Genomic DNA, 15,585 nt, shown 5'->3' with positions numbered 1-15,585 from the left:
CAATTAACTCTAAAACTCTTCCAACTATTGACTTTTTCACAAATGCCACCAGTTTGGCACCAAAACATTTACAACAAAAAAACATATTGACATAATAAAAAAACAAGTGTGTAAATAAAAATCTATAGGATATGTCATGCTGAAACATTCATATTAAACATCAATGGTATTCAATAAATGGATGGTTTATATGTAGGATACATTTTGTCATCATTTTTATTTTATTTTTTAAATCGTTTAATTTGATTAGTTTATATATTTAACGTGTGATAAGGCCACACAGAGGGCCAGAGATAATTACAGACACCTGTGATAATCTGACGTACCCAAAATGGCCACTAGATTAAACTGGAAAGTGATCTAAATTCTGGTAGTTTACTGGTCAACTTCGAAAGTTTTGCATCCCTTTGCAACCCTACACACAGGTGACACACTGAGGCCTTTGCGCCAGAGCAATGTTTGCACTGGTGTACATTGTACATCTTAAAATCTTGGCAACAAGTGACAAAGTTTTACATTTCAATGTTGCAACTCATAAAAATTCAGCTAATTTCTTAGGAAATCTTCCTCCTTGCCTTAAATGTGTGAGGTAAAAACCTATACGGAATTGGCTAGGAAACACCTGCTTTCATGACTGCAGAGCTGCAAAGGACAATGACTCACACACACACACACACACACACACACACACACACACACACACACACACACACACACACACACACACACACACACACACACACACACACACACACACACACACACACACACACACACACACACACACACACACACACACACACACACACCTTCATTCATTCTCTCTCACAAACACGCCATCACCAAGCCAGATGCTGTGAAGCTGAAGTAGGAGTGTAGTGTGTAGTGTGAGAGTCGTTGCGGTGCGGAAAACAGTTATTGGGGACACAGGGGGCATTCGCTAACGTTGCTTCTCAGTTGGGACGGTAGCCCGACTCCGGACGGGCGCGCTCTAAACTCGTGACGAAGCTTTCTTAAAGTGAACCATCCCGGCCAAGACCGCACACATCTTGCAGCGCCGACTGATATAGGTAGGCTACATACAGGCAGCTCAGGTAAGAGAGACTATCTTGTAATATTTATGTATAAAATAATTATCTGCAGTTTTCTTTTGATGCAGTAAACGATCTATTCAAACATTCAGAGGGTGTGGTGATGTGGTTGTTTAAACTATAGTGTATGGCCGGATGTTTGCGGTTCTAAGTGGTGTTCGAGGACAAAATCATTTATAACGCGTATCTATGCACAGGCGGACGTTTTTTTGCATGGAATTGTACATGAATATTTGATAGTGGTGTGGGCGAAAATCATTCTGAGAACTGTCTTACCAAGTATGGTAAATGGATGCGACCGGGTGTCGGTGACAGAGTGCACTCAAACAAATGACGGAGGAGTGACATGCAGGCCCAGGACCTTGAACTTGACCAATGGTCAGAGACAAATGGGAAGTCGGATAGATAGATTCAGCCCATGTGTAACTATACAAATGCAAATTATAAAATCAAAACTTTACACTTCATTGGAATGCATTTTTCATTATATTCCACTGGCCTGGTCTTTTGTCCTAGCCTTTAATGTACCATGACAATTGTCTATAGAGCAATAAGTAGGCTACTGTTGGTGCTCTTATGCAAACTTGACATATGCCACATAGCTTACCCCACCCACTGCTGTATAGCAAAATGCAAGTCTGAAATGTCTGAATATTCAAGCTTCAACAACTGTACTCAAGATCAAACTTTATAAATCATTTCATAGCCGAATATACCAGAGACACTTTGTCTATAGATGAGATACATGCACTTTGAGCAAAAGTCAAAGTTATCCGGTTTAGTGTAGCCAATAGCAGTCTGTGAGATGCTTTCATACCTCATTTAATCATAATTAATAAACTCTCCATGTGGACATTATGTGTGCATAGAGGTATAATTGCAGCGCATATGAATAATAATTGGAGCCTAGAGTGTATGCCTGTGTGTGTGTGCATCTCTCCCATGACTATACGCACGCGAGTGTCAATTGCAGTGTGGCACGGGCAGTGAGAGCAGCGACATCACGTTTCTGTTGAGTGCCCCTAAGCACCACCCGACTTCAGGGGCACATATGTACACGGTGCGAAAGTCGGCCACAGCCACAGACACTGACCAACACTCCTCTCCAGGACTTCATTTATGTCTGGTCGTCGAGTTTAATGTCTATAAATATCTCTCGTAGCTGAGGTGGAGCAATGAAGAGCGTTCGTGGGCGACACACACGAACAAGGTCCGCCGCATGTTAAGCTACTGTTGCATGTAGGTGGGGGAGCGCTGTCGCTGTCCCAGGTGCTGAAAGCGCTCGTCAGTCGATCTGCGGCAAGCCAACGAGACAGTGATGTGAATGATGAACAATAGCAAGGCAGTTAACATAGCTCTAGTCAGAGTAAATGGGATCTCACGTCCTCTAATGTTTAAAGGATGAAGAGATTTTTCCTGTCAACCGTGCCACTGCTAATTCTCTGCTGCATAGGTGTCTCTCACGTCTTTGCGGGTAAGTTAATGTTTATGTACTTAAAATATTAATTTTTCAGCAATTACTCAACCATGCATTCACGTATTTGCCTTGTAGTGGGAACTCTTAAGGTTAATGTGTGAGGGACTGCATTGGTATCCGTGCAAATAAAACAATGGGAAAAAGTGAATGTTTGTGCTAATTTGTTTGTAATTGGCATTTAGGCTATATTCTGTGCGATGAATGAGGAATCGTGTGTGTGTGTAAGAATCTGTATTGATACAATGCTCCAGACATTATACTGGTACTGATCTATACTGGTAAAGAAACACTCTAAATAGGCCATGGAACATGAGCAGTTATGTTTCCGGGTTTAAAGGCTAAACAAATGCTTTTGCAATAATTCAGCACCAGTTTTATTGCCTACGTTACGTTTCAGTACGTTTTATTACTGTAACCTAGTTATATTTACTACCATATCAGCAAGAATAACACTAGCCTTTGATCCAAGCAGTTGTCAAGTGCTTACATTCATAAGATTTAGCCTGATATGACGTTAAACTTGACTTAACCAAAACAGGTTTATAGATAACCAACAGTGTGTGTGTGTGTATGTTCCAAGTAAAGCTGACCTTTGCATTTAATTAAGTAGTACATGGTACAGGTACAACCCCAATGTCTCTGAAAATGAAATAGCATTAATAAGGCTTTTTGTAAAACTTAAAAATCTGTAATCACAAAATAATGGAGTAGGATAACAAATATATATTTCTTCTACACACATTTTCAAAGTAATATGTGATATCTATACAGCAGGGACCAAACTAACATCCATTAGGATCATGGCATTACAGTGAATGTACTATTGGCACAACTTGCTATAACATTTGTGGAGGAAAACAACCATTTCAAATTGTTCCTCAGAAGGCTGCTGAATGATCTATGCGTGAGGTGAGAGTGAACCCTGGGAATAGACTGAAGAGAACGCCAGTGGAATCTACACCCCGTAATGCACGTTCCCAAAACACTTGAGGGTTGTAGCTTTCACCGCTCATCGTGATGGAGCGCTACAAATCACACTGACACACTACCGCAATCAGAATTCACCGCCTCTACAGCGTTTACATTTCAGCTGGATTGCATCTCTCTCTCTCCCTCTCTCTCTCTCATAAATAAATACACACGGACACTTAGGACGTGTCTACACTTGACACCTACATGCGACATCTGCTATCAGAATACAAAAAACTCTTTGTGGTCTCACTGTGTTCAGATCTGGCTGACCGGGGGCAACGTCATCAACAGTCCTCCCACATGTCTCCAGAAAACGTGTGTTTTGAGACCGAGAGGCAACTTTTCATTATAACGTTGGAGGAAATACGCTCCTAGCATGTGGAGAACGTGTTTGCTGGCCTCATAAATGGTAGCCAGCTAGCTAATATTTAGAAAAATATTTTGGGTTTTTCTAGAGTTATGCTAACCTGTTTGCAATCCCTTTAGCATTGAGTGCTAGCTACAGAGATTAGCTGGCCAGTTAGCTACAGCCATCAGTTGTTGTGGTGTTATCATATTTTGCCTATTCCACTATTTGTAAAATGTTTACTGGCATTTGAATATAGCGTGGGAATAGGGAATCTGGACACTGTGGACACGGTGGACACATTTCTGTAGGTGTAGATGCATGACACGTTCGGAATTCCATGAACAGAACGCTATGATCAGAATACTAAAGCTGCATGAACTGTCACGTCTAGACACGGCCTTAGACATAGCCTAGACACAGACACACATGCACGCTTGCACGTAGGCAACACACACCCTTACCGTGTCAGCAAATCACGTTTCGCCAAAAGTGGGGTGCACATATGGGTTCTGTGGGCTCATAATTGTTTCACACATTCTGATTGTGCAGGGGTGATTGAATAAAACATTGATTAATGAGCCAGTCCTGCAGGCAGTGCAGAGAGAATGTTCTTCTAATCCCTCCTCCATCTACATCAACCTCCTTATAGCCACAGCAACATACACCTAGTGTATGATGTCATCTCACTAGACAGCACTGTCCTAGAGAGCTAACACACATACTGTAGCAATGCAGCCAGATCGTGGATCTAATGGTGTTCTTCAATCCACTGGACCTAGGGATATACAGTGTGTGCAGGCTTTTGTTCCAGCCCAGTACTAACACCCTGTGGTTGTCCAGGACGAGGTTGAAGAAGACTCAGACAATCAGAGAGACCATTAAACCTCTTCCATCTCCTTAGTGGAAGTGTTGACTGGAGAGAGTCAAGGGCACTTGTGGATGGATATTTGATTGAAGTAGACATTGCACTTATCTAAGGTACTCTTAAGAATGTGTTACTTCTGAAAAATCTTCAGAAAGCCAACAGAGGACACAGAAACGAAGGAAAGCATGACAAGTAATCAGAGGAGCGAAGCTAGGTCCTGAGTAGGATGGATAGATTGACAGAAGCATGTGGTGTGTGTTAACACGCTGTAAACTTTACATTTGTGATGTCCTTTAATGCGTTTCTGTTTATGGTGAGTCATGAAGTATCTGTCACCCTGGACGAGGAATGTAAAGCTAATGTTTCCATTTAAAATGTAAATGAACTTCAACACCATCTTAACGAGGTGGTAAATTCCACCAGCCAGTCCCTGCTCCTCGACAGACTCGCCATGAAACACAATAAATCCGTCAGTCAACCCATCAAATCTAACCAATCAATCAAGTAGTTAAACAGTAACCAATAGAAAAGCCCAGCGTATCCTTAGAGACCCTTTCAAGTTCTGATGAAAATGAGTAGCTGTTCTAAAAAAGCCTCGTTTTGTTTTTACTGTAAAACGCAGCATGACTATTACACTCCCACTATGAGGGTTCTAACGCTGGCCAACCAGAGGAGTCCACCCACTCCCCAACCCTGCCACAGATTCTCAGTAGCAGCAGTATATTAACTGTCAAGTCATCACACCATTCCACCCGTAGGAGTTACAGCACCCAGACAGATGAGCCAAATGTCGTTAAATAGAGACTCATCAACTCCAGTCTACTGCCAAATCACTAGCTGGCTCAAAAGCTCTTTGTGGAATATTTACTGGGAGGTGGTGTCATCAGAAAAACACCTCATTACACAGTATGTTAAACAAACTAGAGGGAAATACACTGTGTTTCCTGGAGGTCTGTATTCATGGAACAACAGTGTTTCCTTGATGCCACCTTTTCTTTCTTCACTTTACTCTTCCGTTGTTCTCCTTTATGCCAAATAGACATTTTTCATCTGTTAGATTCTGTGGATCTTTTGAAATAATATGTGCTAACAAAAACAGCCCATAGCTACCTGTTTTGGATGTCATCTGGCTTAAGTGCTTTCTCTAAAGGCCTGGTTGTTATGTAGGCCAGCCACTTGTTGTTGGATGAATCATCCCAATTTCAAAAGAACAGTCTGTTTTGGATTTAGAGAGTTTACCCTGCAGACAGACACAACCAATGGAGCAGGAAACAGAACATGCATGGGGTTACACAGCAGGGTTACACATCTTCCACTTACCACATGTATGAGGTCTGCTCCGACCAGAACGGCAAAGAGAAATGAGTGTTTGGAAGCAGAACATTATGATTATAAGTACTGGAGTGTGTGCTTGTGTATGTTCATATGGGTTTGTATTACGTGCATGTGTGTGTGTGTGTGTGTGTGTGTGTGTGTGTGTGTGTGTGTGTGTTTGTGTGTCAGTGTGGTTTTCTGTGAGTGGAAACAGTTAAATAGTATTCATTCATTGGCTGGCTGTATTATTGAAGTGTTCAATGAGTTATTTGGCAGTAGATCTGTAGACAAAAGGAGAGAACAGACGAAGGCACAGAATTCTCTCAAAATGGCACATGCAGCTCAGCACACACATACATTACAGCCATTACCAGCACTAACACGCACTAATAAAGCCATGTTCCCCCTGTTAATCAAAAGAACAGCCTTAATGACAGGCTGATGGTATTTTCAAACACAGTAGAGACAAGGCAAAATGTCAGCGAGCATGAGCAGTGCTGCAGCACCAGCCAACAGCAGCTAAAGAGACAAGTGTAACCTTCCTCAGAATGAGTGTGGTTGGTTTCGCCTGAACTCAGACACTGTAGACAGAGGAGGGGCCTTAGACCAGATACACACAGGGCTCCTGATGCCCTGTTGCCTGCTCCTGCACATGACTCACAGCCCTAGAATGCACAGACTAAGACAAAGGACTAAGCCTTGTTTGCGTTCCAAACAGCATCTGTTCAACAACTTTTCACAGTGGAACTCATCTTAGCAGCTTATTTTCCAACCAGACCATGTGTGATTGATATAGTCAGTTGCTCACTTTTTGTCATACTCCATATCTACTCCACTTGTGATCTCTCAGAGAGCTGAGATCCATGGAAATGAATGTATGTGCTTGTCTGAGGGGCCTTGTTGCTGTCATTGAGAACACACATTAATCAAATCAAATCGTATGTATCACATGCCTCGGGAAACAACAGGTGTAGACTAACACTGAAATGCTTACTTACCAACAACGCAGAGAGAAAAAAAAGAAAAACAGTCTGAAAAATAATAACAGAAGTAATAAATACACAATGAGAGACTAGATCCTGGCCATCAGGCCTGTGAGGTGGCACTGCCAACAGACTGACGTGTCCTTGCCATGTCTCTGACGCAGTCTGGAGTCTGCTCTGACACCATGAGTGGCAGGTGGGGAGGAGGATGGCAGGTGGTATTGGTGGGGGGCCAAGCTGTTGGGCGGTGGGGGTCCAATCTGCCATTTAGAGCCCATGAGTACAATATGATAATGGTGGGGTGGTTGCGCCAGAGACTGTTATGGTGCTGTATATGTTCCTGGCCCTAACACACACACACACACACACACACACACACACACACACACACACACACACACACACACACACACACACACACACACACACACACACACACACACACACACACACACTGCCCTTGGCAGCTCAACAGAGCGTAAAAATACTGTTTTTATTTTCTCCTCTCTGTTAACATCCTAGGGGATAACTCAAATGGTGTGAGTTATGCTACAACTGGCTGTGGAGACACAGGTGTGCCTCCAGTAGTTTACCTGTAGCCCAGTCTCCCTCTCTCTCTCTCTCTCTCTCTCTCTCTCTCTCTCTCTCCCTCTCTCCCCCCTCTCTCTCTCTCTCTCTCTCTCTCTCTCTCTCTCTCTCTCTCTCTCTCTCTCTCTCTCTCTGCCAGAGCTTTGCTTCACTAGTCCCAGTGCTAACCCGCTCTGCTGCTGCACAATCTAAAACTCTCATTCTCCCTAGTCCTCCTGACGTGGCGAGTGTGTGCATGAGACACACTGTCTCCTGGAGCTGTGGCCAAATCCAGTGTAAGAGCTGCAGGCCTGGTGATATTCAGGAGGGATAGAAGCTTGCCTCTCGCCACCACAGGCGCCTCTCAGAGAGGAACCGTCACGCTCACCAGGAGAGAGAGGGAAGGAAGGAAGAGGCACAGAGCAAGAGAAAACACCAACTGGGCACAGACGTCAATTCAACGTCTATTCCACATTGGCTCAACGTGGAATAGATGTGGAATAGACGTGGAAACAACATTGATTCAACCAGTGTGTGCCCAGTAGGCAAGAGAGGGAGTAAGGAGACCAAGAGTGTGAAAGTGAAAAAAGTGAGCGAAAAATGCAGAAAGAGTGAGAGAAGGAAAGTGAGAGAGAGAGAGAGAAAGCACCATAGAGAGCCATTGCCGACCTCTCTTTCTCTCTCCACCATCTCCCTCCCAGTGCCATCCTTCCAAGGAGGCAGCTAGGCATTACCGCACCAGCTGCTTCACTTCTCAACAGACTGGCTAACACTTTACAGGAAGAGAGGGATGAGAAAAAGAGAGAATGAAACAGGCAGGAAACGAGGGATGAGGAGAGAGAATAAAACAGGGATGGAGAGAAAGATGAGAGAAAGAGAGCGAGAGAGTGGAGTAGGTAACAGGGAGAGAAAGGGATGAGTAGGAGATAGGAGAAGGGGAGAATAGTGAAAAACCCCATCATATTTATGTGCTGTGTGTATAATGTGCCCAGCTCTGCTGGGATATTGATTGTGTAGATATTACCGTGGTTTCCTGGCCCGAGGAACTTGGATGGGAACTAGATTTCATTTGTAGTTAAGAGATGAGCAGTATGGCGGCTTGTCAAATAATCAACACTGCCACCCGTGCTCCTTTGCTTTTGAATTAGCTGCATTCTCAGATGCGATACTACACAACACAGCATTGATTTTCATACTCTGGCTTTTGACATTTAATTACACAAGTGAGGGGGAGAGTGAGTGGGTGAGAGAGGGAGAGTGAGAGGCTATTTCGGCGCTTGCGTCTTTGCCACTCTTTAGGCCAGCGGGTTGGAGAATTATTTTGGCAAAAGTAAATAACTAATGTCTCCTCAAAAGAGGAGAGCCCTGGAGGTATGTTTATCATGGAGCATGGAGAGGGAAAAGCCAGGGAAAAGACGCACACGCACACGCACACACACACACACACTGTTCTCTGGGGCTTTGGCTTTGGGCAAGGGGATGGAAATCACACTCCAGTGGTTCGCTTTCTGGGTTGTACATTTCCACAGTAAAGTATAGACAGTACCATTTTCTATGTTAAACCAGGCCCTAATGAGCTCCTGGTTGGGTTGTACATTTCCACAGTAAACTATAGACAGTACCATTTTCTATGTTAAACCAGGCCCTAATGAGCTCCTGGTTGTTTTGTACATTTCCACAGTAAACTATAGACAGTACCATTTTCTATGTTAAACCAGGCCCTAATGAGCTCCTGGTTGGGTTGTACATTTCCACAGTAAACTATAGACAGTACCAGTTTCTATGTTAAACCAGGCCCTAATGAGCTCCTGGTTGGGTTGTACATTTCCACAGTAAACTATAGACAGTACCAGTTTCTATGTTAAACCAGGCCCTAATGAGCTCCTGGTTGGGTTGTACATTTCCACAGTAAACTATAGACAGTACCAGTTTCTATGTTAAACCAGGCCCTAATGAGCTCCTGGTTGGGATGAGTGGCAACCCTGATTAGAAGCACCTGCTGCTCACCGGTTGTTCTCTACAAATTCTGTTTTGAATTGAAATAAAACTGTACCTACACACCGAGGAGGGCGGTAAAGCTGAAACATCTGTGTACGCTATTCCTGATGCAGTAGAAAAAAAAATACAAGTGAATGGAATAATGAAGTAAGCTTTATGCAACATCTTTTTGAGTGCGAAACCAGTACACTTTGTTGTTTATGGATGTCAACCCCCTCTGTGCCTCTAGAACTCTAAATGTAAGGTAAACCTGGACTGGATCTCTACCCATACAGTACTTGTTCTGCCAATCAAAACCAGAGAGTGCATAATACAAACCGTGCTAACAGTAGGAAGTGAGTCATAGCGTGCTGTAGTGCAGAGGCTGTGGATTGATATGGAGGTGTTGGAGGGAGATGATGCAGAGATGATGAGGGGGTAGGGGTAGGGGGTGCCAAGCCTGAACTCTTTCCTTCTAGTGTCTGAAGTGGAGGAGGCAGTGAGCAGCTCCCACGGAAGTGTCAGTCAGCCGGAGCAGCGTTTACACTCAGGAGGACTAGGAGACTGTCTGCAGCCCACCTGTCAGGAGAGGCTCCACTGGAGAACATCCACACGACCAGATAGATCGGAGACAGGTAGAGATGACGAGCGAGAGCGTTTCAGAGATTTGAACGAGTCAGCTAGAGAATGAAAGAGAGAATGGCTGAACGAAAGCAGAGGGAAAGAGAGAGAGAGAGAGAGAGAGACTATAAGAAAGATGGAAAGAGGAAGAGAAAGCGTGAGCAAGAGAACAGGAAAATGTATTGTTTCTCTGCTTCCATCCAGGGACAATAAGCCGTGAAAAATAGAGTGAGGCTCGATAAAGGCTGTAATGAAACAGGTGATAGTGCATTCATAATTGAACATGGCATCGTGTTATGGCTCCCGGTCTCTCCCTGTACGCCTATCGCAGACATTAATTTTTCAACAGCTGCTTAAGATGCCAAATGAAACACATTAACTCTATTGTTCCAACTCTCCTTTAGGCTTTACTGCTGTTTCTTTAACTGTTGTGGGTGTGAGAATGACAACATGAATATATGCCTGCAAATCAGTGTGTGTGTCTGCATGAATATGTATATATTTATGTGTGTGTGTGTGTGTGTGTGTGTGTGTGTGTGTGTGTGTGTGTGTGTGTGTGTGTGTGTGTGTGTGTGTGTGTGTGTGTGTGTGTGTGTGTGTGTGTGTGTATTGCACAGTACAGTAAACCTGAGGAAGAGCAGGAATGACCTAAGAGCACAAAGGGAGAAGTGGTTGCCCTTGCAATCTCAATGACACGTTGGAGGGGTATTGAAAAGCTACTTGTGATTCCCCCAGCATGCTCGTTAGCGTCAGGCCAGGACGTGTTAATGAACATGTGCTAATTTATTGTCCAGCAGGGTCGGCTATCGCTTAGAGACAGCAACCCAAGGTTCACTTCATTTGTCTATTTATGGTCTCTCATTGCTAATGCCAGAGAGAAGCATCACATCACAGTATTGGCCCACTTTGATATTCTACTCCCCTCAGCCATTACTGCCAGCATGCAGACTATATGTCTGTCTGTCTGTCTGTGGGATATTTACCCATGAGATGAGAAGGGTGTCTTTGATTGCTGAGCAGTAAGTGCTCTATGAGCACAGAGGCATGAAAGGATGAAATGCTGCAGGACCAGACCGGGGTCTTAGATCAGGCAGAGGCAAAGCAACTCAGTAAGAAATCAGCCTGTGTTCAACACATAGAGCAGCTATACAGATATACAGTTCACAGGTTGAGGGAGGAGTGCTACTGTCTTTCCCAGGTCAGAGGGTCTGGTGGTGGGGGGGGGGGGGGGGGGGACAAAAAGAGAGTAAGTGAAATAGAGAGAGAGGGGAAGAGCGAGAGACAGAGAGAGAACAGCTGGTCTGAGCTGAGAGAGAAGGGCCTGTGGAGGCCAGAGAAGAACGTTCATTAAATATTGATAGGCTTTATTGATCAAGGGCAGCTGGAGTACTGTGACAATGAGACTAAGCAGGAGACAGGGTTTGTGTGTGCGTGCTTGCAAGTTAGTAAAGGCTCTTAAAATGGCGAGGGGAAATAGTACGTGCAAACTGCAAGCCAACAGTTTGAGTGTTTTATTTGTTTGTTGTCTGTAGGCTGGACAAAATCTCATTTAATGTGCACTGTACAATTAGTTTACTAGCAAACACACAGAGACACCCATGCAAACATACTGCCTCACTCTTTATATACCCCCTCTCTCCTTGAAAGACTGCCGAGCTGTCACCCACTGAACACTGTCATGGTCATGACACGGCCCAGCACGCCACACACTACCTCCTGTCCCTCTGATGACTCCGCTAACAAAGATATGCTGGTGTCTGCTCCCTCTCTCTCACACACACACACACACACACACACACACACACACACACACACACACACACACACACACACACACACACACACACACACACACACACACACACACACACACACACACACACACACACCAGGGACAGAGTCCTGACTCAAAGTCATCCCCATCTCTCATCGTGTGTGTGTGTGTGTGTGTGTGTGTGTGTGTGTGTGTGTGTGTGTGTGTGTGTGTGTGTGTGTGTGTGTGTGTGTGTGTGTGTGTGTGTGTGTGTGTGTGTGTGTGTGTGTGTGTGTGTGTGTATGTTTGTGACAGAGTTTATGGAGACATCTGTCTGCTGTTTCATTAGTCCTGACTCACACTTCACGTCATGGGGATATATGAGAGCTTCCCGTCATGGGGATATATGAGAGCTTCCCGTCATGGGGATATATGAGAGCTTCCCGTCATGGGGATATATGAGAGCTTCCCGTCATGGGGATATATGAGAGCTTCCCGTCATGGGGATATATGAGAGCTTCCCGTCATGGGGATATATGAGAGCTTCCCGTCATGGGGATATATGAGAGCTTCCCGTCATGGGGATATATGAGAGCTTCCCGTCATGGGGATATATGAGAGCTTCCCGTCATGGGGATATATGAGAGCTTCCCATCATGGGGATATATGAGAGCTTCCCGTCATGGCCACCGTCCGCCAAGGAGTACATCCCCAACAAAGCAACTGGGTGTGTGTCTCTGTCTCAGGCCTTTAATCAGCAAAACAATTACTAGGCCATGATTTACACTGGTTAGCTGAAGACAAGAGTGAGCGCTAACACGCTCAATAACTCATCTGAATACATCTGCAGCACTAAATAGATGTCGGAATAACGTAACATGATTATGAGTGTCCACTCTCGTTTATCTGTTCCCGTCCCTCCTGTGTCTCATCACACAAACCCATCAATCCTCAATGTCTCAGACTGTTTACCATACTGAAGTGTAGGTGTGGCACGGAGGGGCTAAGAGACAGGGCGCCCTGCCTCTGACAGTGAAGGAACATGGAAGATTGCATGTTCATTTACTCTGCAGACACTCCCCCATCGCATGAGTCATCACCACCAAAGCCCTCTGATCATTCAGGTAAGCCCTGATAATGATTCTCCCATTCACTATCTGGAATGTATGAATTTAAAGTGTCATTGAAGAACAGTTAGCATGTCCCTGCTCCAGCAGAGTTTGGATCTCTCATTCATTTGTGATCACAGCGTCATATGCTCACTTATTCGATTAAGTATGCCGCCAGGTGTAAACATCTGAATACAGTACACACACACACAACTAGCATGCACGCACACAAAACTGTAAATGTATTGCACAGCAACAAATCATTACTTGGAAGTGATGTAGCACAAGCCCTAATTAAACTGTCAGTGGTTTGCAGCACGCACAACATATAATTACAATGAATAATAAAAAGTAATCCAACTTTTTATACACTGGAGTGTACAAAACATTAAGAACACCTGCTCTTTCCATGTCATAGACTGACCAGGTGAATCCAGGTGAAAGCTATGATCCCCTAGATGAAGGGGAGGAGACTGGTTAAAACCTCTTGCATCTAGATGTTCCGCTAGCGGAATGCCTCGCCAAATATCCAATGGAAGAACGTGGCGCGAAATACAAATACCTCAAAAATGCTATAATTTACATTTTTCAACCATATGACTATTTTACACCATTTTAAAGACAAGACTCTCGTTAATCTAACCACATTGTCCGATTTCAAAAAGGCTTTACAGCGAAAGCAAAACATTCGATTATGTTAGGAGAGTACATAGCCAAAAACAATCACACAGCCATTTTCCATGCAAGCATATATGTCACATAAACCCAAAACACAGCTAAATTAAGCACTAACCTTTGATGATCTTCATCAGATGACACTCCTAGGACATTATGTTATACAATACATGCATGTTTTGTTCAATCAAGTTCATATTTATATCAAAAAACAGCTTTTTACAATAGCATGTGATGTTCAGAACTAGCATTCCCACCCAAAACTTCCGGTGAATTTACTAAATTACTCATCATAAACGTTGACAAAATACATAACAATTATTTTTAAGGATTATAGATACAGAACTCCTTTATGCAATCGCTATGTCAGATTTGAAAATAGCTTTTCGGCAAAAGCACATTTTGCAATATTCTGAGTACATAGCTCAGCCATCACGGCTAGCTATTCAGACACCCGCCAACTTCGGGGATCACTAAACTCAGAATTACTATTAGAAAAATTGTATTACCTTTGCTGATCTTCGTCAGAATGCACTCCCAGGACTGCTACTTCCAGAAGAAATGTTCTTTTTGTTCCAAATAATCCATAGTTATGTCCAAATACCTGCGTTTTGTTTGTGTGTTCAGGTCACTATCCAAAGGGTAACGCGCGAGCGCATTTCGAGACAAACAATTTCAAAATGTTCCATTACCGTACTTAGAAGCATGTCAAACGCTGTTTAAAATCAATTTTTATGGTATTTTTCTCGTAAAATAGCGATAATATTCTAACCGGACAATAGTGTATTCATTCAAAGGACAAAAGAAAAAATGGCGAGGTCTCGTGAATGCGCATTTCCAATCTCTTAGTCACCAGGCAGTCCACTGACAAACTGTGCTCCTGTACTCTGCTCAGAGACAGGAGATGCCTCAATCCGCATTCTGAAGGCTTTAGAGAGCCAATGGAAGCCTTAGAAAGTGCTACATAACCCCACAGGCACTGTAGTTTCGATAGAGAAGCAAAAGGAGAACTACAAATTCGCAGACAGGCCACTTCCTGCTTGGAATTTTCTCAGGTTTTTGCCTGCCATATGAGTTCTGTTATACTCACAGACACTATTCAAACAGTTTTAGAAACTTCAGAGTGTTTTCTATCCAAATATACTAATAATCTGCATATTCTCATTTCTGGGCAAGAGTAGTAACCAGTTTAAATCGGGTACGTTTTTTTATCCGGCTGTGAAAATACTCCCCCCTATCCCAGACAGGTTAAAGAAGGATTTTTAAGCCTTGAGGCATGAGATTGTGTATGTGTGCCATTCAGAGGATGAATGGGCAAGACAAAAGATTTCAGTGCCTTTGAACGGCGTATGGTAGTAGGTGCCAGGCGCATCAGTTTGAGTGTGTCAAGAACTGCAAAGCTGCTGGGTTTTTCATTCTCAACAGTTTCCCGTGTGTATCAAGAATGGTCCACCACCCAAAGGACATCCAGCCAACTTGACACAACTGTGGGAAGCACTGGAGTCAGCATGGACCAGCATCCTTGTGGAACGCTTTCAACATCTTTTAGAGTCCATGCCCCGACGAATTGAGGCTGTTCTAAGGACAAAAAGGGGTGCAACTCAATGTTAGGAAGGCATTCCTAATGTTTTGTACACTCAGTGTAAATGTACATTATTTTGAGTTGAGTGTAATTTCACTGAATATTCAACTGACTCTAAATGTGAACCTATTCAAAATTCAAAACTTAATTGCGGGGCCATTTAAAATTCAACCCCTACAAACCACTCCACTCTAAATTTGATTGCAGTTGTATTTCTTATGAGTCCTAATTATGCTGAATGGATGTGAAT

The 15,585-nt window shown here is 43.6% G+C and overlaps 1 protein-coding gene across 1 annotated transcript in view; it reads left to right on the top strand.

Annotated features, from left to right (window-relative positions):
- Positions 1–2,076: 2,076 nt before the first annotated feature.
- LOC106610891 (fibronectin type III domain-containing protein 5b) overlaps positions 2,077–15,585 on the top strand; it is a 28,559-nt gene continuing 15,050 nt past the window's right edge. The window contains exon 1 of the mRNA XM_014210551.3: positions 2,077–2,565. Coding sequence (XP_014066026.1) covers positions 2,493–2,565 — 73 coding nt within the window. The 5' untranslated portion in view covers positions 2,077–2,492. The remainder of the gene's footprint in view (positions 2,566–15,585) is intronic.

Source organism: Salmo salar, chromosome 09 (genome assembly GCF_965601325.2).
Source record: "Salmo salar chromosome 09, fSalSal1, whole genome shotgun sequence".
In the NCBI taxonomy this organism is placed as follows: Eukaryota; Metazoa; Chordata; class Actinopteri; order Salmoniformes; family Salmonidae; genus Salmo; species Salmo salar.
This window is presented reverse-complemented; position numbering and strand designations above follow the sequence as displayed.